The sequence below is a fragment of the Benincasa hispida genome, chromosome 9, assembly GCF_027475165.1.
Source record: "Benincasa hispida cultivar pf3 chromosome 9, pf3_genome.v1.1, whole genome shotgun sequence".
In the NCBI taxonomy this organism is placed as follows: Eukaryota; Viridiplantae; Streptophyta; class Magnoliopsida; order Cucurbitales; family Cucurbitaceae; genus Benincasa; species Benincasa hispida.
Window position 1 is genome coordinate 83,527,698 of NC_143486.1, and position 21,934 is coordinate 83,549,631.

General features: G+C 31.9%; 1 protein-coding gene and 1 long non-coding RNA gene across 2 annotated transcripts; one reads left to right on the forward strand and one right to left on the reverse strand.

Moving 5' to 3' along the window:
- Nucleotides 1-1,444: 1,444 nt before the first annotated feature.
- Nucleotides 1,445-1,938, reverse strand: LOC120087055 (transcription activator-like protein). The gene has a single exon (XM_039043900.2). It carries the CDS (start codon nt 1,892-1,894, stop codon nt 1,595-1,597), a length of 300 nt encoding a protein of 99 aa, XP_038899828.1. The 5' UTR covers nt 1,895-1,938; the 3' UTR covers nt 1,445-1,594.
- Nucleotides 1,939-3,305: 1,367 nt separating this feature from the next.
- LOC120085448 (uncharacterized) lies at nt 3,306-7,432 on the forward strand. The gene is made up of 3 exons (XR_005483937.2): nt 3,306-3,564; nt 3,660-3,750; nt 3,967-7,432. It is a non-coding gene; the product is annotated as an uncharacterized LOC120085448 (long non-coding RNA).
- Nucleotides 7,433-21,934: the final 14,502 nt, after the last annotated feature.

The window sequence follows — 21,934 nt, forward strand, 5'->3', positions numbered from 1 at the left end:
AATATGTTTTGTAACAAACAGTTAAACCAATTTAAAAAGAGTCAGATAAACCAAATTTGATAATAATATTCTTAGGAGGTTGAAGAGAAGGATATGTTTCTGCCGAATTATTATTTAAATATAGTGTATTTGAAAGATTCACAGGCATAAAAATATGAAAAAAAATATCCAATTAATTTAATATACAATAATGAAAAACAATTCAAAACATTTGAAAAAATGTGACCGGATAAAATGAAATTTGATAATATATGGAGATTTAAAATATATTTAGTTCAAGTAAGATTGAATTGAATATTTAAAATATATTTAGTTCAAGTAAGATTAATTCAATGGATAAATAGAATCTAAACTAATAATAAAATCTGCATTGAAATGCTAATTAGGTGAAGAAAATCTTACAGGGAAAGTGGAGAACTAGGAGTCAATAATTAGTAATTATCCCGTTATGATTTATGATTCTATACTTACCATGTATTTGTAGTTTCATAAAACAAGGTATTGAAAATTTTCGATGCATGTCATATGAGTTGTATAGATTTTATTATTTATCGATTTTACATTTTTCAAAACCAAACTCTAAAATTTGTCATGCAGTCCAATTCTCCAAAGAAAAATAAAGAAAAGTAGGTCAACCAATGTAAAATTTAGAATATAATAGTATGTCCTTTTTAATAAAGGATATGGACATTTAGAATATAATAATGTATCCTTTTTTTAATAAATAATCAAACAATATTTTTTTATCAGCGACAAGACTACGGTTTATAGATTTTTTACCTTCTTTTCAAAATTTATTCTAAAAAACATTTGATTAAAAAGGTATTCTTTATTTTTTAAACAATTTTTATATTCACATTACATATTGTATTTTTTTATATTATTTTTACATTTACATTTACTCATATAAATTTTTAAAATTAATTTCAGAGTTTAAACAAAAAGATTATTTAATACCACTCGTTTAGATATACAATACAAGACAAGTAAATTTCAAAATCTTTTTAAACGGTAGAGATATGAAATCAACCTAAAAAAATTATCTAGATCTAAAAACCAAAATTTATAATTATAATTATAATATTCAAGATCATATAAAATATTTATTGAAAAATCCTTGATCCTCAAAATTTGACACAAAATTAAGACAATTTAATACAGTTTGATAAAACAAATATTCTAATTAGTTAGAATATCGCAAATGATGCTACATCTCATCTATGTTGCTTTGCTATTTATTCATATTAGAAGTAAGTGAAGCATGAGATCGATTTCAACCCATGAAAATTCATATAGAACAATTTTAAGGTAATTAATTAATTAATATATACATTTACGAATATTTTTTTTTATCTTTTTATATTTATTTATAGATTAATTTATTTTATTTTATTTTTTTTATTAAGAGTTGTATATATAGTGGAATTCCTGGCTCCGCCCCGAGTATAGCAATCATATAGAGATATTCATCGAAAACGCATAATCGAGCAAAGAAATGAACCAGATTACACTATACAAACTGCCTAATCGCCATTATTAAAACTTAAAACACGTATATATACAAAACGCAATCGGCAGCCACGAACTTTGCAGGCTACTGAAAATACGATTGCCCTGTGATATCGATGTCTCTGTCGCCGGAGGACGGCGGAGGCGCATGCTTCGGCTTCATTTCCCTTTCAACAGGTCCATCGGCGCTCTGCGTCTCGCTCGCAGGTTTCTTCTGCAGGCTTCGCTCTTCGCCTTCCTCGCCGCCGTACATTCCTCCGCCGTAAGCACTTTCCGTCAATGGCTTCATCGGAGAAATATAGTGCGGCGGTTGTTGCTCCATCTTCTTCGATTCTTCTCTCCTCTGCTGTTCCCTCTCCATCTCCATCTTTTGATTGCTTTCCATTTTGGATAATTTGCCGAAGAACCCCTGTTGCCTTAAATTGTTTTCCCCCCTTATTATTTTTTTTTCCTTATCTTTCCTTAATTCGAGGTTAATTTGACACGTGTCTATATGATTCTCATGGCGGTTTTATGCACCGCCACCGCATCGCGTCCCACGTTCCATGCCACGTGGGCTATTATGTCTTATTTCTATTCAATTCGTGGGCCTATAATTGTAGGTTATCATGGGCCTTAACTTTGTTTATGTGTGAGGCCCATTAATTTAGTGATTTGTAATATGGCTGACTAGATCCATTGTATTTTTTTTAGCACAAGTTAGGAGATTGAAAATCCGACCTATGATGATAGAGTACAAACTAATTAACTAAGCTCATTTTGGCTAAATAAAAAATAACTTAATTTAGTGATTTATCATTATATTAGTTAAATTTTAGAATAAATAGTAAAATTTAGGCTTCGTTGAGAATTGTTGTAACTTTTGAAATAATTCTTGACATGTGTTTTTAGAAACATCAATTGTGAATATAAGCAAAATAGTATTTGGTGAATATTAATTTTAAATTTAAAAAATATTAGTTATGGTGTTTGGTAAATTAATATTAAATTAGTGCAATTTAGTTATATGAGCGCAATTATCTTATTATTTCAATTATTATCATATTGATAATTAATTTAAAATACTATATGATTTGAATTTCGGTTGATAAAATTTTAAGAAAATAATTATTATAAAAAGTTGAATTAATTAAATTTTGAAAATAGATTTGCCAAAATATATTAATATAGAATGATGTTATTATAATAAATTTATTTAAATGGTTAAGAAAGTAACAATTTTTTTAGGAATGACTAAATCTAAAAGCTTGTATTTATAAGTTTTTATACTGAACAAATAAATTATGTTACCAAACATGATAGGCAGTTAAGGCTTCCCCTTATACACATTTTATGAATACAGACACAATCTCAAACAGAGTCTTAATCTATTTGATTTGAGCTCACCATCAATTTTGATGTCTATGTTATCTTGAACGTTTTTTTTTACAATGTTAGTTTAAAATTTTTCAATTTTTCATATATTTGATTTATTATTTCGTAAAGTATATAATGTATTGAACCAAATAACAAGGTCCAAATAGATATTTTTAAATGACGGACCAAACTGAAAGTTACACAATCATATGGAAACTGAATTAAAATTAAGTTCAAATGAGATGGACTTGATTTATCCTATAAAAATTATACTTGATGACATATCATAACCTATCATTTTTTAAACTTTCATAGTTGTCTTTTTTTTAATGTCACGTGTTAATCACTACAAGAAAAACTACGTTAGTTGAAATTTACAATTTTAAATTTTCAACGTTTTTATGAAAAAACGTCAAATAATAGGTGATTTTAAATAAGAAATTTTTAGAAAATGCAGAGGTAAATTTCACGAGTGAGATTCTACCGCTTGCTGCCTTCCCTCCCGAACGAACTCAGCTTCCCTCTCGCGCAAAACGTTCACGTTGCCGCCTCCTTGTCGCCGCAGCTTCCTTCGCACAGTTGCTTCTTTGCTGCCGTTGCTTCCTTGCCACCACTTCCCTGCGCGAAGAGTTCAGCCTAAAGCCCAAGTCTTCGTCTCAACGAACCCAATTTCTTGCTTTCGTTTTTTGCATTTCAGAGGTTTGTGTTTTAGGGTTCAGAGGTTCATTTTTTGTATTCTAAGGTTTAGAGGTTCATATTTCATAAACGTATTTTTCGTTTTATGTACTGCAAAGGTTCGTATTTTAGGGTCCAGAGTTTCTCCATCTTCTTGCTGACTGCTCAGCCTCATTCCTTGGCTTCAGCACCCCATTCCCATCAACAACGGTTAGTTCTCCTCTTAATTTCTCTTTCTTTAAGTTTTGTTTTGCATTTCTGTTCCTGATCTGTGTGGAATGTGGATCTTTGGCTTGAAATGAGTTATGTTTCTATATGCTTTCATTTTGCATTCTTAATTTAATTCATTTCCCTCCCTTAGTTTTGAGTGTTTGTTCAAGCTTTTCGTTATTAATTTTCCGACATGAATTCTCAATCTTGCAACAGGTCATTGACAACGATTTGTAGAACAAATGCTCGAAATGTCAAGTATATATGCAGAGGTTGTTTTCTTCTACTTATAAAACTTATATAAAGTTATTTAATAGTTTCAATAATTATTAAATGTCCCATTTGTGAGTGTAATCAAGCCAATTGTTCATGATCTCATAGATTTCCACACTTCGATTAGGTGAATGTAGTGTAGTATTATTTGATCGTCATTTATTCGACCCAGTCTTCTAGATGTGGTTTGTACTGGTCTTCTTGACCCTTATGGCAATTATGTTTTTTTTAAGCTACCAACCCTTAGCTAGTTAACAACTTCTTTCATTTTCTACATCAGGGAAGAAAAACAAACAATAAAAAACATGGATTGACCCTCAAGTAAAGTGTTTTAGATTAGTCTCTAACAGTAGGAACTATGGATTGCGGACTAGCTTCAAACTTCTTCCAGTGAAGACTTAAGCTCTTTTTAAGATTTAGGTAGTAAATATTTGTTCAAATCTAATTCGGAAGTGTTTAATGTTGTTTTGGGTGAGGAACATTCCTTCTAAACAATCTTTGGAACTTTGAAAATAGTTTCAAACTAAGTTTTGATTTTAGGAACTTGTTTCAAGTCTTTCAAATAATTGAGTAGTGCTTTGGAAGTTTCGTAAATGTTGTTAACATATTTTATTTATCAATAAAAATATTGTTGAGTTTTTTATTTAATAAATTACTATTGATATTGCATCTTTCTATGAAAATCCAATAAACGAATCCAGGACTATAAAATGAATACTTTAACTATTATGTGGTGACATAAAAATGGATCAAGTTTTAGTATGTAGCCAAAATGGTCTATAAGTATACGGATGAGATTGGATACCTCATACTAGTGACACTATTGGATGCGGCTCATTTTGTATACTGATACAAATGATATGACCCAAAATTCATTCATATAGAGACATGTGAGTGGGGGCATCCTGTGTAATGAGTTTACATAAGACCGGATCTCGAAATAGTTACTTTTCTTTATAACAACCGTTCACCGTTAAAACTGACTATCTCAAACTCAATGATCTAGGGTAACTCGATCTTAATTCTGAGCTAACTATGAACTCCTGTTTATTCGAGACTATCTTTTGATCTACATAGGTGAGAGTAGTCTAATAGCATTGCTTAATAAGCCTCCCATTTTGGGATAAGACCGGATAGATAGTTGGGGACATAGCTTTGCAATATGGAATTCACTCCTACTATATTTAGGGTTGGCAGATGGGTTATTCTCTTAAGCATTAGGAGCAAGATGTGTTAAGGATTGACTTGCCGATTATGGTTAAAATGGACAGAAATATATCTACAATGAAGAGAGTACCACTATCGAGCTATAGTGGCATGTCTTGGTAGTTAACGAATAGTGATTAATTCGGTTTAAAGAGTTTAACCAATTAATTACAAGTAGTTGAAGCTCATGATCTCTAGGTTCATAAAGTCCTTCTACTAGCTCGTAATTTGGATTAGAAAATTGAGTAATCTTGATAAGATTTGAAATTAGGCTTTAAATTTTGAAATGTTCAAATCCATTTAGGGTTTCTATCCATTGTATTCGATACAGTTAAAATATTTAATTTTATCAAAATTAAACCAAATTGGAGGATCGATTAATGTTTAAATATGATTTAAATATTAAGTGAATTATATTAATTTTATTATTAATTTAATATTTAGATATTAAATTAACAAAATTAATTAAAAGATTTGATTAATTGATTTTTATTTAAAAATTCATTAATAGAATTAATTTTTATAAAACTATTAAATGAAATTAAATAACTTTAATATAAAAATGATTTTATAAATCATTTTTTGGGAAAAATGTTTGGAAAAACTTTTTTCAAAGTGGAGATTCCCAAAATGTTGAAATTCTCCACTATGCATTGAACTTCCTTAGTCACATCTCCATTTTCTCCATGAAGTAGGAGTTGCCCTTCATGCAAGCCATGATTTTGCATGGTGAAAGCTCTATAAATTGGAGTGTTCACCTGAATTATGATTCATGCTTACGAAAACTTCAAAAGAAACTCTACAGAAATCACCAAACCCTCTTCCTATCTTATATACTTCCAGCCCAATTTAGTGTTTCCACCACACAATTCTTGCAAGAGAATAGTAGAGAAGATCTTGGTGGTTGTCTACTTGAAGATTGAAGTTATTTCACGTGGAACTCAGCTAGACTTGAAGATGATACTTCAAAAGTATTGTGTTCAGCAAACTTTCTTCTGTAAAAGTTACTTTGAAGCATATTTTATTTTAAACTCAAATTAAGTATGATTAGAGTGTTTATTGATTCTGTTTTTCCTCCGGTGCACATTAATATACTTTAACATAATTCTCTTTAAAATTCTTATATATTCTAAAGTGTTCGATTAGATAAAGTGTTGGATTTGTATTATGACCATATTAGAGTTATGGTGGTCGTAGTTTTAAACTAATAAAGTATGAAAGTTGATTTATTTATTCATGTTGACTTGGTATAAATGAAGTGTTATGACTATCCTAGAGTTATGGTAGTTGTAGCTTACTTGTTTAAGGTTTCCGTTGAGTTTGTTTATGGCTTGTCTATATGTATTTTGCTATCTTATATCATCTAATCAAGTTCATTTGACTTTTTCATGAATGCATAGCAAATGTTTTGCCCCATGAATCTTATCAACAGGCAGAGATTGTCAATTGTTGTTTACTCATGTAGTTTTGGGATTTTTATGTGAAATTGGTTGTTTATTTTAAGTGTTTCTAGTTTTTTTATTTAGATTTTTTAGTGTTCTGTTGCAATGTGTTGTTATGATGGTTCTTCAACTTTGAGTTTTTCCTGTTGTGTAGCCTTACAATGCAAATTTTTAGCTTCTTCTATGTGGGTTTCTTGTTTCCTTTGGTCTTTGTTCTCTTTTGCACTTTGTTTTGAACTATAAAACGTTTTCCTTGATTTCAAATTTATTCTTTAGCTCCTCATTTCAACTTTATTGTTTTGCATTAGCTTTGATTTATATGTATGACCTACTATTCTTCTCTAGAATGCTGACCTCCATACTTGTTATTCTTTTTCTTTGTTGCAAGATGGATATTTTTTATTAAAGAAGTGTGAGAAGAATTTTTTTTGTAGAAGTGAAGGTGGATAAACAATCAATTCGGGGGTACGATTCACTTTGGCAAATCCATGACTAATTACTTGATGGGGTAATCAAATACCATCAAGCCTTCGATGCTAATTTTAATATTTTTTTTCTGATTTGGTTTATGGTAGCGTCTGAACATTATTCTTTGTAATCATCATTCATCAAATTTCATATGGTGGAGAAGAACTTGATTTTTTTTTTTTTTTGTTGAACGGGTGAGAATTTAGTTTTCTTTGTTGAAGAAGTAAAGTTTTGGTAAAGATATTGGAAAATTTGTATGGTTGTTTATTTGGTTTGATGAATGTATATGTGTATACATATATATATATATATATATCATATGCGATTGTTTGCCTAAAATACAGGAACAATTTATAGATAAACATTTATTATTAAAAATTAAAAAAAAAATCATAAACAGACTTGACAAGTTAAATGTGTCAAGAAATTTTGCACTTGACACTTTATTCTTGTCAAGAACACTCATATTCTTGACATTTTCCGCATATGAAGTTAAATATATCTTGACATTTTTAACATATCAAGTAAAAAATATCTTGACCTTTTTTTCTGGTCAATAACATCCACATTCTTGACATTTCAAACATGTCATGTATCACTGTTCTTGATGTTTTTTCCCTAGTTTATAACATCCACACTTCTTGATACTGAATTCATTGACGTTTTTTAAATCGTCAAGAACAGTGACACTGATATTTAATAAACGTCCAGACATAATAGAAAGTTTGAGAACATGTTAGTTTAGACATATTGAGACAATTCTAAAAAAATATTAAGACTAAACTAGTAATTTAAACAAGGTTCTTGTAATGATTATTATTTGTATTGTTATGGAGCTTTTTCTCAAAAAATATGCAACATGTCATAAAACTAAACAATTAAAGACATTCATGTTGATAAATATTCAATTTTTTCTTGTTAAAAAATGAAAGACAAAACTATATGACACGTCGTAAGACCCATTTTAGTAATTAAATAAATGAGAGACCAAAGAATGAATAAATAACAAATATTTGTATGGAACTTTATGAATGATACCCAAAATTCATGGAGACAGCTAGAGAGAAAGAGAAGTAGTTTGAAGGTCTTTTAGCAAAGGCAAAGGACATTGAAAAACATTGAAGAAGGGGAATGGATCTAAGCCGTCCCTTTCAATGCATTTGATTTAAACCACTAATTAATTATTTCATATCATCATTTCAATATAAATTTCCAATTTTAACTAACTCTTTTGTATTTTTTATGTTTTTCTTTTAGCAAAACTATTTCTTTTTTAAATTAAAATATGTCAATATGTCACGTTTTTGCAGCCCACTTCTAGTTATTAGATTCCTTGTGTTTTTTTTGGTGCCATACTATTGACTCAACTCTTCATAAATGTTATTTTATTCTTGCAAATTCAATTCTACATTCGACTACTTTTGCAATTTTTAATTGGACTTAGCTTTTTCTTCTTGATTTTAGATTTTTTAAAGATTTGTAATTTTACAAATTATATTATTACTTATTTTCTTTGTTTTTTTTTCTTTTTTAACGTAAGTTTATACCAATTGAGTTTTGTTTTTTTTTCTTTGATTGTCATTAAAGTAAATGTGGGATTTGATGATGGTTTAAGCATACGTTTAATAATAGATATGTTCGTAATTAATATTAATCATTTAATTTTGAGATTGATTTTTATTTAATTTCAAAATTTTAAAAGTAACTATAAAATTAAAAGTGTCTAATACTATCTTCAACTTTTAATTTTGTGTCTAATAGATAATTTTTCTTTTAAAAAGTATTGTTAGATTTTAAATTTACCTTCACTCATGAACTTAAAATTTCAGTTCAATTGGTGATTTAAGATGATATTTCACAAGTTTCATTCAAGAGGTCATGTGATCAAACATCTGCAATGTTATTTCCTCCCTAATTAATATTGATTTCTATTGATTTCATATTACAAGCCCACAAGTAAGATGGTAATAAATAATTTCTTTTTTTAAAAAAAAAAACTTAAATGTTGAAGCTTTTTGTGACCTACCTTATGTATACGAAATATCATAGGTGTTTATCATTTCATGAAAATGACCTTATAGTTGTTGAATGCATGATTTGGATGGAAGATGATAGAAGTAATATGGTGCATTCAATGATTAAGAGAGTGCTATCAATTATGTTACAACAACCACGTTATATAAATTTATTGTCTTGCATTTTCAGTTCTATGGATTTTTTTTAAATAAATATTTTTGCTCCTTTTATCCATAGGCTCCATGTTAAATAATGTCCATTTTTAAATTGTATTTTAGTTTATACAAGTAAGAAATGCATAATGCTAAATTGATTTATATATATCTATATATATATATATACACCAATGAGAACAAAAATGTTGGGGTGCAAAAAAGTGGGACTTTTTTCCCTATGTGAATGACAAATTAAAAGTGAACATACAAATAATTGAATAATGATGGGTGCATTTGTATCATGTTGAATTTTAAATTGTAACTAATTTATGCTTTTATATTGCTAGGTATGGTATATAAAAAGGACATAATACCAAATCAAAAAGGGGACTCTATAAAAATCATTACATGTATGTAGATCTGATGATCCCAAAAAAATCGATCAATTCAATCTATTTGGTATAGTTTGGGTTGGGTTATCAACTCATTTAATTTAGGTTTGGTTCAAATAAATAAAAATTTTTATAGATTTAATTGGTTCATGATTCACCTAAAATAACGCATACCAACCCGAACTTATTATTATCTATATATTTTTTTACTTGAGATACAAGTATATGTTATATTTATTTTAATTTTATTTAATTTCATTATTATTCTTTTGACTAAGTTATTCTCCAACAACTCTTAAAAATAGTTTTTTTTAGCATTTTGGAAAGAAAAATTTCATTATATAAATTGAAATTGAGCTGGTAAATTTTAATTCAATATATGAAAATGATTAAATCAAAATTTTACGGATTAACTTTTTATTTCTTTTTAGAACAAAAATTAAAATTAATAACTTGAATAACCATAAACGACCCGAGTAACGCGAACTAATCTATCTAAAATTTTCATGGTTGGATTGGATTTGATTCATTTTTTAATAAGATTTTTTTGGATTAAAAGAAATTTATGTATGGTGAAAGTTTTAAGTTTTAAATAAAAATTGAGAATATTTACCATTCAAAATTGAATACACAAAAAAATTTATTTGGATCACTACTATTATTAGTATTATTATAGTGGCTATTCAAAATTTAGAAATGAAAAAATATTAGTATCTGAACTTAAAGAGTATTGAATATTTTGAAAATTTCAAAATATCTACTTCAACCCTAAACTTTAAAATGTTCAACCAATCTAATAAATTTAATTTTTTCTCTGATAAATCTTTATCATTAATTATATTCCTTTTAACAATCTTCAATTCTACGTCATGCAATTACTTGAATTTGCTTAAAATAAGTTTTCTATATGATCATAAATGATATCTCAAACATGACGTCGCGTTAGAGTATTAAGCTAATCAATTTATCAACACATACTAATTAGATTGAAAAAATGTTGAGATACATTAAATTTGTCATTGTCTAGTGCTCTAAATAACCAACCACAAGATAAATTATATTAAGATTATGTTTATGCACTTATTCTAAGATTAAAAAAGAGTGTTATATATAAAATCTATTTAACCCTACATGCACATTATCTCTATATTTACGTAGTAAGTTCTCCTCAAGTAAAGGCAATACAATTTTTTCTCCCACTATCTATACTGGATGTAGCTAACGTACTAGTAGTGAGTCGTCGAATAAACAATATTATTCTTTACTTGTCATTTATTTGTCGTAAACATATATATATATATATGTATAAAAGAAGAAACCCACAAAACATAGACAGGACTTTGAGATTTCATAAATCAAACTTACAATTGAAGTTTTGATGGAAAACAAAAGTAAAGATCTTAAAGGTTTGAATAAACAGAAGGAATAAAGTGAAAAAAAAAAAAAAAAGCATAATTAATTTTTGACTGGAAAAAGAGAAGCGGAAATGGGCTATGAGTGGAATTTGAGAGTGAAACATGAATTTGGAATTTTTAATGAATTAATTTGGGAGTTTTAAGAATCAGAACATTTTTTGTTATTTTGTTTGGGACAACGGACAACTAATTCCAACCCTCTCTGTCTTGTCTCTCTATCCAATCACTCACTCCTCACTTCCACGTCTTTAATTAAACCTTAATCCCATTTCTTAATCATAATTAATATTAATCTCTTTTTTATTTTGGCTTCCTAAGATCCGAAACTTTGGGGATTTTCATTTTATTATTCTTTTTTATAATTCTATTACATTTAATATCCTTGGATTTGGTTCCTGCATTTCAACGGTGGGGATCTTCTTCGATCTATTTTTTTTCTTTATTAAAATGGATCATTGATTGTCATTACAAATTATAACCTCCCATGTTTTAATTAATGATTAATTGATTTAATAAAAATGACAAGTAAAAAAAACCTTTTTTTTTTTAAATTAAGAACAAGACAAGTTAAAAGTACATTGAGGTATAAAGATGTGGTGAAAGATTCTATACTTATAATTTAATGGTTAAAATTCTCTACTTTAAAGAGAATTAAATGTCCCATCGCATCTCAATGTAATTTAATTATTTATTTAATTTTTTTTTTTTTTTGGTTATATATTGAATCTTTGAATGGTTGGTTCAATTCTAGGTCCAAGATATAGAGTTGTAGGTAGTATAAATTATAATAAACAGTTAAATTCTCAATTTGGCCCTTACAACTTGTCTTCACAAATTATTCCTAAAATTCATTTTTTACTCGAGATTTTATTTTGATACAAAAGAAAATATAAATACATTTAAAACAAAAATAGCTAAAAGGAAAAGAGCTCTCCTCCAGAGTTGGGATGAAAGTTAGTTCAATTTTGTCTATTTTGGATCAACCAAGAACCAAACAAGACTAATCGATTTTATAAAGAATGAATTCAAACAATGTCTAGTAAAGAATAACACTGACTATTCAATTTTTATTTGGTTATGTTTATTACTAGTTTGCTTCTCAGTTTTTGGCATTTTCTTTTTTCTTCTTTTTTTTTTTTAAATTTTTATTTTCACATTTGTTTTGAATCAATCGTTTTGCTATTTTAAATTAAAATTGGATTTATGTCTTTTTTTATAGACTATAATAGGACATTTTAATTTTTTTGCTTAACACTTTTCTAAATGACAAACATACATATTTGATAATAATTATTTTTTTTCCTTAAAAATAAATATACGTACACCTGAGCATTAAATATTAATAGATAACTAATGTGGGAGTTTATTTTCAAGGGTATATATACCCTCACTTCCGTTTAATTTTGCTTGGTTTTTTCAAAAAAAAAAAACTGATCCAAACCAATAGTTTTTTATTTTCTCCGAATAAAAATTAAAATGTCCAATTTATATTAAAACAAACAAACCAAACTAGTGGATCTCTTTTTTTTTTTTCGTTTTCTTGCTGCATTCCTACTTGTTGAGACAACATCACACATCCACAATGGGTGAACTCTAATACAAATGAGAACTGTCTTGGTCATTCTTGAATGGTTTAGCCAATATATGAGTGATCGTATTGTAACTATTGTTCGATTATATGGTTATGATACGATCTTGTAATTTTTTGGGTTGATTATTTTTTTTAGGTTTACATATCTATTTTTAGGTGTTCTTGTATATATATATATATATATATATATACCCTTGTACTCCACATTTATGAGTAACAGAGAAATACAGAAATACATAACAGTTCACATGGTATCAGACCCTCTGTCAACATACCATCGTTAACCTCCGTCAACATACTACCATTAGCCTCTACCCACGAGGTTCTGTTTTCATCCGTGGATTCGAATCCTTGTGTCACCGATCGCTTCCGTAAGTGTCGTCGCTCCCAGTCCAGATTTCGTTCCATTCGCCAGATTTCATTTGCGTCACCAGCTATTCTCGTTCATACCGTCATTCCCGGTCCGTGTTCATCGTTCATGTTTAGATCCATTCGTTCCCATTCATTCCCATCCGACTAACGAACAAACTTCGTTCATGTCCAGATTCGACTCGTTGTTTTCGTCCATGTCCATATCAGACTTCGCTTATGTTCATTGAATAATCTTTCGACCCGTGCAGATCCGTTGCCTATAGATTTGCCTCCAATCTGTCCAGATCTACCTCGATTCATCTTTAACCTGTCCAAATCTGACTCAGTCCTTCTCCAATTTGTCCAGATCCGACTCATCTGCCTTCATTTGTCCAGATTTGAGCCGAACTCCCAACTGATTCGAGCAAACTAAGCCTAATTGTGTGAGTCGAGCCGAGATGAGTTGAGCAAGTCAATTCGAGTCCAGCCGAGTTGGCCTGATCAGTTGACTAAACCTGTGCCACTGTCCGTTTATGGTTATTTTCAGTTGTAATGGAAAAAGTTGACATCTTTCGTCCTATCAACACTATACTTGATGGCACCAACTACATTACTTGTGTTTATCAAATGAAAAGCTCTTGATTGGTCGCAAGTTACGTCGGATTGTTACCAGTGATGTCGCTCAACCTGTCAAAGGTGTTATTGAAGAAGATAGTAAGTTTGCAGAAAGACAAAAAGATTGGTATAGAAAAAATCATCAAATAATCACCTGGTTGGGTAACACCTCCATCCCTGCTATGCACACCCAATTTGATGCATTCAATACTGCTAAAAAAACTTTGGGATTTTTTGTCTATACAGTTCCAAACTGTTGGTCTTGCTCGCTACTATCAACTTTGTTGGGAATGTCCTAGAACTCGCAGTTTGTGTTAAACATTCTATTTATCAATAAAATATTATTGAGTATTTTATTCAATAGAGTTGTTGATTTTGCATTCTATTATGTAAATCCAATAAACATATCCATGACTATAGTATGAATACTTTAACTTTATGTGGTGACATAAACAAGATCAAGTTAACAGTATATAGCCTAAATGGTCTAATAAGTATATGTATCTCATCCTGGTAACATTATTGGATGCGGCCCATTTTGTACCCATAAATAATAAATGATAATAAATAGTTTTGAAGACAAATCTTAATAGTAAGTTTCAAACATCAAATTGAAAGTTGAAAAACATGAAAAGAAATCTAAATATCATGAGCGGAAGCATAAAACTGGTCCCTAGTGGCTCGTTCAAGGATTCCTCTTGTCATTCGCCAGTGCGTCCTTGCCCTTACTTGAAACATGGACATGAAAAAAGGTGAGTATTTATACTCAGTAAGTAACCCCATTACTGGGGTCGGGCTAGGCATCTATGTCCTCTAGATGCCTACCTCTGGTGGAACATAAAAATTGCTCTAGTCCTCTTGGGACATATACATACATGCAAAACTGGTTTCTATCCTACTGTAGTTAAGTATGCCCACTACCTCTGGTGAATCCCAAAGGAAACACAATATCTGGTGAATCGCGAAGGAAACACAATATATGGTGAATCCCGAAGGAAACACAATATATGGTGAATCTCGAAGGAAACACAATATATGGTGAATCCCGAAGGAAACACAATATCTGGTGAATCCCGAAGGAAACACAATCTGGTGAATCCCGAAGGAAACACAATACCTAGTGGGCATCTAACTAATCAATAAGACAATATCACAGTCTCAATATCACAATTATTACAATATGGTTTTATAACATACATATACACCTCAACATCATGGCTATACAGCATGCATATATGCCTATATATCCTCATATCAAATACACCCTCAGTGAATCAAGTATCACCTTTTACTAGCATGCAAGTCTCTACGTGCACAAATAAATCTTTCAGATTCTCATACAAGAACATATATCGATCATACTATACTATCCATCTATCATGTTATCGTTCTGTCATAATATTCATCTATCACGCTGGCATATATCTAGTGTCTGGCCCGTGGGCAGTTCCAGTAGTAAGATTACTTACTTATATATTAGATTGAACCAAAAAGCAATTGAATATTTGTGAAATTCTTGAATCCTTAATCGAGCCAAATATTTGAGCAATTAACCCCTTCTAATCTCCACAATCTTTGAATTAAATCCTAGTACATAAACCAAAATAAAATTTAACATTTAGATTCACACCTAAGCGTTTAATCATGCCAAAATCAGCAACAAAACTTAATAACTTAATTCGTATAAATTACATTCGAACTGAGCAAGTCACAAAGCCCCAAATCTTACCAAAATTCTTGCCAAAATCACCATAACTCTACTTGACAGCACACTAATGGCCTTTTGAACTCCTTCAAACTTTCAAATTCAACCTCCAAAATCACGATTGAAATGATAATTAAACACATTATTTATTGGGTATTCAAGATCCTCAACAAAACCATGAAAATCATTTAGATCTTATCCCAAAACTACGAACCTCACGACGGCATTCGACAGAGGACAACGACTGGAAGAGAGGAGGACCAACGGCGAGCAGATCCAACGACGTGAAGGTCAGAGCAGCGCAGTTGCAACTTGACGGAGGAAAGAATGTGGATGTCGGCGATGCGGTAGCCGAAGTTCGTCTAAACCAGAGAGAAAGTAAGAAAGTGGGGGTTTGAAAATTTCATATTTCTTTTCTTTTTAATTCTCCACCACACAAATACATGAATAATATATATATGTATATATATATATATATATATATATATTTCATTCCTTAATAAATATGTCATATCAAACTCAAATCTTTCACCTATTGTCCAATTAATTAAATAAACCTAAAAATAAATTCACCAACTTTAAATCACTTCTTTCCAAAAATTCTAAATCCCAAAATTAAATTCTAACTTTCCAAATTAACTTGAATCTAAATTTACAAATCTTTTTAAGTACTTGATTTAATTACTTCCAAATAAACCAATTATCTTTTCCTAATTCTTTACTTAAATTTTGGATCTAAGTTCCAAAATTAAAGAGGGTAAAATCTTAAAACCATAATTTCCTCTTTTCCTTTCAAATTTCACAAAAATTCAAAATTTATTATATAAATAATTCAATTACCCCTTCCAATTAATTTAAAACTCATACCCAACGGATCTACATTAACCAATAAAACTTCTTCAACTGTAACAATTTGTTTCCAAATTCCAAAGATTAGGAAACTAAAACTCAGCAAATTGAGATAATTAACTTAAATTTTCCTAAAAAAAATTGGGATGTTACAGTTATATTTTGGACAACTGTCCTACTCAACCACCTCACCCCCCAGGTTACACCACTAAATCCAATAGTTCTTCTACACATGGTTCTTCGTCTGTTGTTGTTGCCTCCACTTCTTCCAATGTGACACCTTCCAATCCTTCGAGTCTCTAGATCAGTGACCTTCAGGATTTGCTCAAACAGGTGTTATATTCTAATTCTTCTGCTCTTGCTGTCACACCAGGTATATCTTGGCTCATTGATTCAGCCTCTTGCAATCACATAACCTAAAATATAGTCTTGTTGTCTTCTTCCACCCCTATAAAATCTCTTCCTCCTGTACATTTTATTGATGGTAACCACATAACTATTTCACACATTGGGATCGTTAATATACGAACCATTAACCCTTCCGAGACTTATCATGTCTCTACTCTGAGATTTAATCTTGCTCTATTGGACAACTGTGTGACCTAGGACTAACTGTTCTCTTTTCTTCTCGTGGCTATCAGGTTCAGGATCCACGGATGGGTCAGATAATTGGAACAGGTCGCAAGGTAGGAAGATTATTTGAGCTCACGTTCTTTCAACCACCTGCTCTACCATCCATTTCTGTTGTTGTCACTGATACCAATATATATCGGTGACATCTTCATCTTGGTCATGCATCATCTGACAAATGTGAAAATAAAAATTAAAAAAAAAAATAAGAAGAAAAAAGAAAATTTCTGTTGGTATCTTGAATAATGTTTTTCAATTTCATTTTTTTGACTGTTTACATTGCAAACTTGTAAAATGGCATGCTCTATCTTTTTCTAATTCAACATCGTTGTGTGATACACCATTTAGTTTTATTCATACTGATATTTTGGGTCTTGTTCCTACTTCTACAATGAGTGATTATCAATATTCTGTGTTATTTATTGATGACTACTTTCGACTTACCTGGATAATTTTCTTAGGAGTCGTTCTTCCTTACCCCAAATTTACATTGAGTTTGCCAAAATGATTCGAACTCAATTTTCTCAAACCATCAAAATTCTTCGTACAAATAATGCAATGGAGTATAAGGAATCTCACCTACTCTCTTTTCTCACAACAGGGCACTCTTGTCTATTGTTCATGTCATTATACCTCTCGGCAAAATGGTCGAGCTGAACGAAAGCATCGTCATATTCTTGATTCTGTCTATTCTCAACTTCTCTCTACATCTTACCCCAAGAAGTTTTGGGGTGAGGCTGCCTTTACATCTATTTATGTTATCAATTGCCTCTCATCTGTTGTTCTCCACAATTTATCTCCTTTTGAGCGGTTGTATGGTGCTTTTTCTTCTTATTCTCATCAAATTTTTGGTTGCACATGTTTTGTTCTACTACATCCTCATGAACATACCAAACTTGAACCCAAGACCCATTTATGTTACTTTTTTGGTTATGAAACTGAACATAAAGGGTTTCAATGTTGGGATCCCATTTCTAATCGTTTACATATCTCCCGTCATGTCACCTTCTGGGAACATCGTATGTTTTCTAATATTTCTTATTTTCATGATTCCCTACTTAGTTTCCGGTCATTCTTCATGAATCCCGCCACTGATTTGTTTCCTGCCTATGATTCTTCACCTGATCCAGAGTCTTTCACTTTACCCATCCCAGAGCTCGATCGGCCTTCTCTTCATGTTGCACTCCCAGATCTACCATCTGCTCCTAATGCAGACATTGACCCTACACCTGTTCGCCGATCCACCCGAGTAAGAGAACCTCCTCACCATGTCAAAGACTATCACTGTTTTTCCATTATCATGTCTTTAGTTGAACCTGTATCCTATCATGAGGCTTGTACTAACCCTCTTTAGCAGCAAGCAATGGATGGGAAATTTTAAGCTTTAGAGAAAACTCATACTTGAGAGTATGTTGAGTTACCTTCTAGCAAGAAACCTATCATATGTAAGTGGATTTATAAAATTAAAACTTATTCTGATGGCTCCATTGAACGTTATAAGGTTAGTCTGATGGCCAAGGAATATTCTCAGGAGTATGGCATTGATTATGAGGAAACCTTCACTCTAGTTGCTCGAATGACATTTGTTCGAAGTCTATTAGTAGTAGCAGCTGCTAAAGAGTGGCCTTTTCTTCATGGATGTTAAAAGAGCTTTTCTTAATGATACTTTGTCTGAAAAAATCTATATGCAACCATCATCTAGTGTCTATCCCCCACCTAAAAAGGTCTGTCTTCTTTGTCGTGCATTGTAAAAGCTAAAAAAATCTCCCTGCGCCTTGTTTGCAACCTTTAGTTCTACCGTCACCCAGCTTGGGTTTACTTTATTCTCATAACTCTGCTCTATTTATTCATAAGACTTCTCATGGCATCATTCTCCTTCTTTTATATGTAGATGACATGATTATTACTGAAGGAACTCTTACCGAAGAGTTCCATGAGTGTGTTCGGATCGCTCCGAATTCACCGTGACCAAAATACATATAATACATTCAAACATACAGTTATGCAAACAAATAGTAATTATCGACATGCTATGAATAACAAAATAACAAGGGAAAGAGTGTCATACCAGTTGAAGACATTCTTCAAACTCCAGCACTCCAAGCAGCGGAATCCTCCAATCAATCTATCAACGCCCAACAGCAGCGTCAACAACAGCAGCATGAACAATCGCACGAACACGAACGCCGCGGAGACGACACCACCAATAAAGAGCCCCGGGTATTCTCGGAGTGAGAACCCAAAGCGTGTTCTTTGGCGAATTTGGTAGAGGAATGAGGAATACCAGATCGTGTAGGCAATAAGCAAGTGGGAGGGAAAAAAGCGCTATCGCATAGCAAAATGCTTATCGTTTAGGAGAAGCTACACGATTGTGTAGATTTTACTGAAAGATCATTTAGGAAAAGATATACGATCGTTTAGCAAAATCGGCACACTATACGATCGTTTAGAGAAGCTATGCGATCGTGTAGGAAATAGTGTGCGATCGTTTAGGCGTGAGGAGGATGATCGTTTAGGCGGAGAGGACTATCGTATAGGCTCTCAAAATTCTTAAGCGATCGTTTTCTTTTTCAAAAAATGCGCGCTCTCTCTGTTTCTTTTCTTTTGGGACGACCGATCAAAATGAAAACTATTTTTAGTTTAATTCATCGGTTACAATAACCGACGCTGCCCCACTAACCCACGTCCGAACGTGAATTTTTTTATTAATTCTCATATAATTAACCAACTAATTAATTAATAAATATAATTATATTATATTTTTATCTTATAGTTTGATATCACATATCTACTATAGTATTTTCTCCTCTACTTGATATAAGTCATATTTATATCTAATTTCCTCCAAAATAATGTATCTCAACATTTAGCCAATTATATCATATATAATTAACTAGTCCAATTATATTATATATAATCGAACTTCCTCTTGTCAATTTGAACATTTCAAATTAACCTAAACATTGGTTCTCGACTTTATCCAAGCTACCCAGAGAACCTAATGGACCTGTGGCTCGAAGCTCTAACGGTCCGTGAATAGCTGTCTAAACTCTTTAGCCACGAGATCCACCATCCGTTAATTGTCAGGCATTCCACTAAAGACCAACAGCTGAACTCTTCTTACTACAGATATATTTTTGTGTCCATCGGATATAACCAATCATGAGTACGATGACCCTTCACAGATGCTCGTAAGTACAGCTGGGCCAAATTACTATTTTGCCCCTGTAGTTACATCTCACTCCTTAAGTACCACCGATTTCTCTAATGAACAATACAACATAGTCCAACTATATGTGAACACCTCTCGGGCCAAGAGAAGGTATGTGACGCCACATCATTCAAGCCCCGGAATCAACCCTTAAGGGAGCTATCTCTCTACTTACCCCTGCCTCGGGGAAGGAATGAATTCCATCTTGTGTAGCTGAGTTCCCAACTTCCAAATCAGATGAATCCTCAAAATGGTAGGTTTGAATCGGCGACCTGGCCACTCGCACCTATACAAATCAAAGAACCGCCCTCAATGGCAAAAGTTCCCAACTCATTCAGGATTGAGGTCATGTTACCTATGGTCATCTGAGTGAAGTGAAGTCTCTGTCATGAACGGTGTTATATAACGAGACGTTAACATTTCGTGGTCAGGTCTTATACAAACTCTTTGTATAGGATGCCCCAACTCGCATGTCCCCATCACGAATGATCAGGATCAGATCATCTGTGACAAGTCACAACATTTGTGACCATTCCACAAAGTGGGCCACATCCGTAGCGTTACCAGGATAAGGTTTCCCTCCTATATCTATATACTACAGACCATTTTGGTTATCACTCAAGACATGATCCACTTGGATGTCACCACATACATGTTTGAGTCACATACAGATAAACTAGGGATTTTATGTTTATTGGTTTGTGGTAAAGAAAATAAAACAAGCAACTGAGCAAAAATACAAGATGTGAAGTAAATATCATATATTATACAACACAAGCGTTCGTACAAACTGTTTACAAACTACGGGACATGAGACTTTAGGGCATCAACCCCAACAATTACTAGTGATGATCCTCAAGCTATTTTGAATCTACGACGCTATCTAAGAGAATACTTTGAGATGAAAGGTCTGAGACCACTCAGTTATTTTCTTGGTCTTTAAGTCTCATCATGCCTTAATAGATACTACTAATCTTAAGCAAAATATGCATTTGATCTTTTGGCCCGTTCTGGTATCATTGATTCTGCCACAACATCAACTCTGTTGGATTCAAATGTTCATCAGACCTCTTTTGATGGTGTTCCTCTCGATGATCCAACCCTATATAGACAACTCGGTTGCAGCTTTATCTATTTAACAGTGACATGTCGAGACATTGCCTATGCGGTTCATGCTGTCAGTCAGTTCATATCTACTCCTCGCACTATCCATTTCACCATTGTGCTTCATATTCTGCATTATGTTAAAGGTACACTAGGGCATTGTCGTCAGTTCTCTTTTCAATCCCCATTGGTTCTCTCTAGGTATTCTAACACTGACTAGGCAGGTGACCCTACGAATAGACGATCCATCACAGGTTACTGTTTTTATTTGGGTGATTCTTTCATCTCCTGACGGAGTACGAAACAAATTATTGTTTCTCGTTCCAGCACCAAATCGAAATATCGTGCGCTTACTTATGCAACTTCAGAGGTCTTATGGCCTTGTTGGCTCCTGACTGACATAGGGGCTCCCCAGAACTCTGCCACTATTCTTCATTGTGACAACCCTAGTGCTATTCAGATAGCACATGATGATGTTTTCCATCAACGGACAAAGCACATTGAGACCGATTTCCATTTTATCTGTCACCATCTCCAAAGTTCCACCTTGCGTCTTCAAGCCATATCTACGATCGAGCAACCGGCAGACATCTTCACCAAAGCCCTTTTCCTTGTCCACTTCAGTTAGATACTTTGCAAACTCAAATTGGCCTCTACTCTACCACCTTGAGTTTGAGGGGGTATGTTCAATTATATGGTTACGATACAATCATGTAATTTATTGGATTGGTTATTTTGTTTAGGTTTACATATTATTTTTA

Bases quoted from the DNA above. Each gene is read 5' to 3' on its own strand.
- LOC120087055 (XM_039043900.2), bottom strand. From the start codon at position 1,894: ATGGAAAGCAATCAAAAGATGGAGATGGAGAGGGAACAGCAGAGGAGA.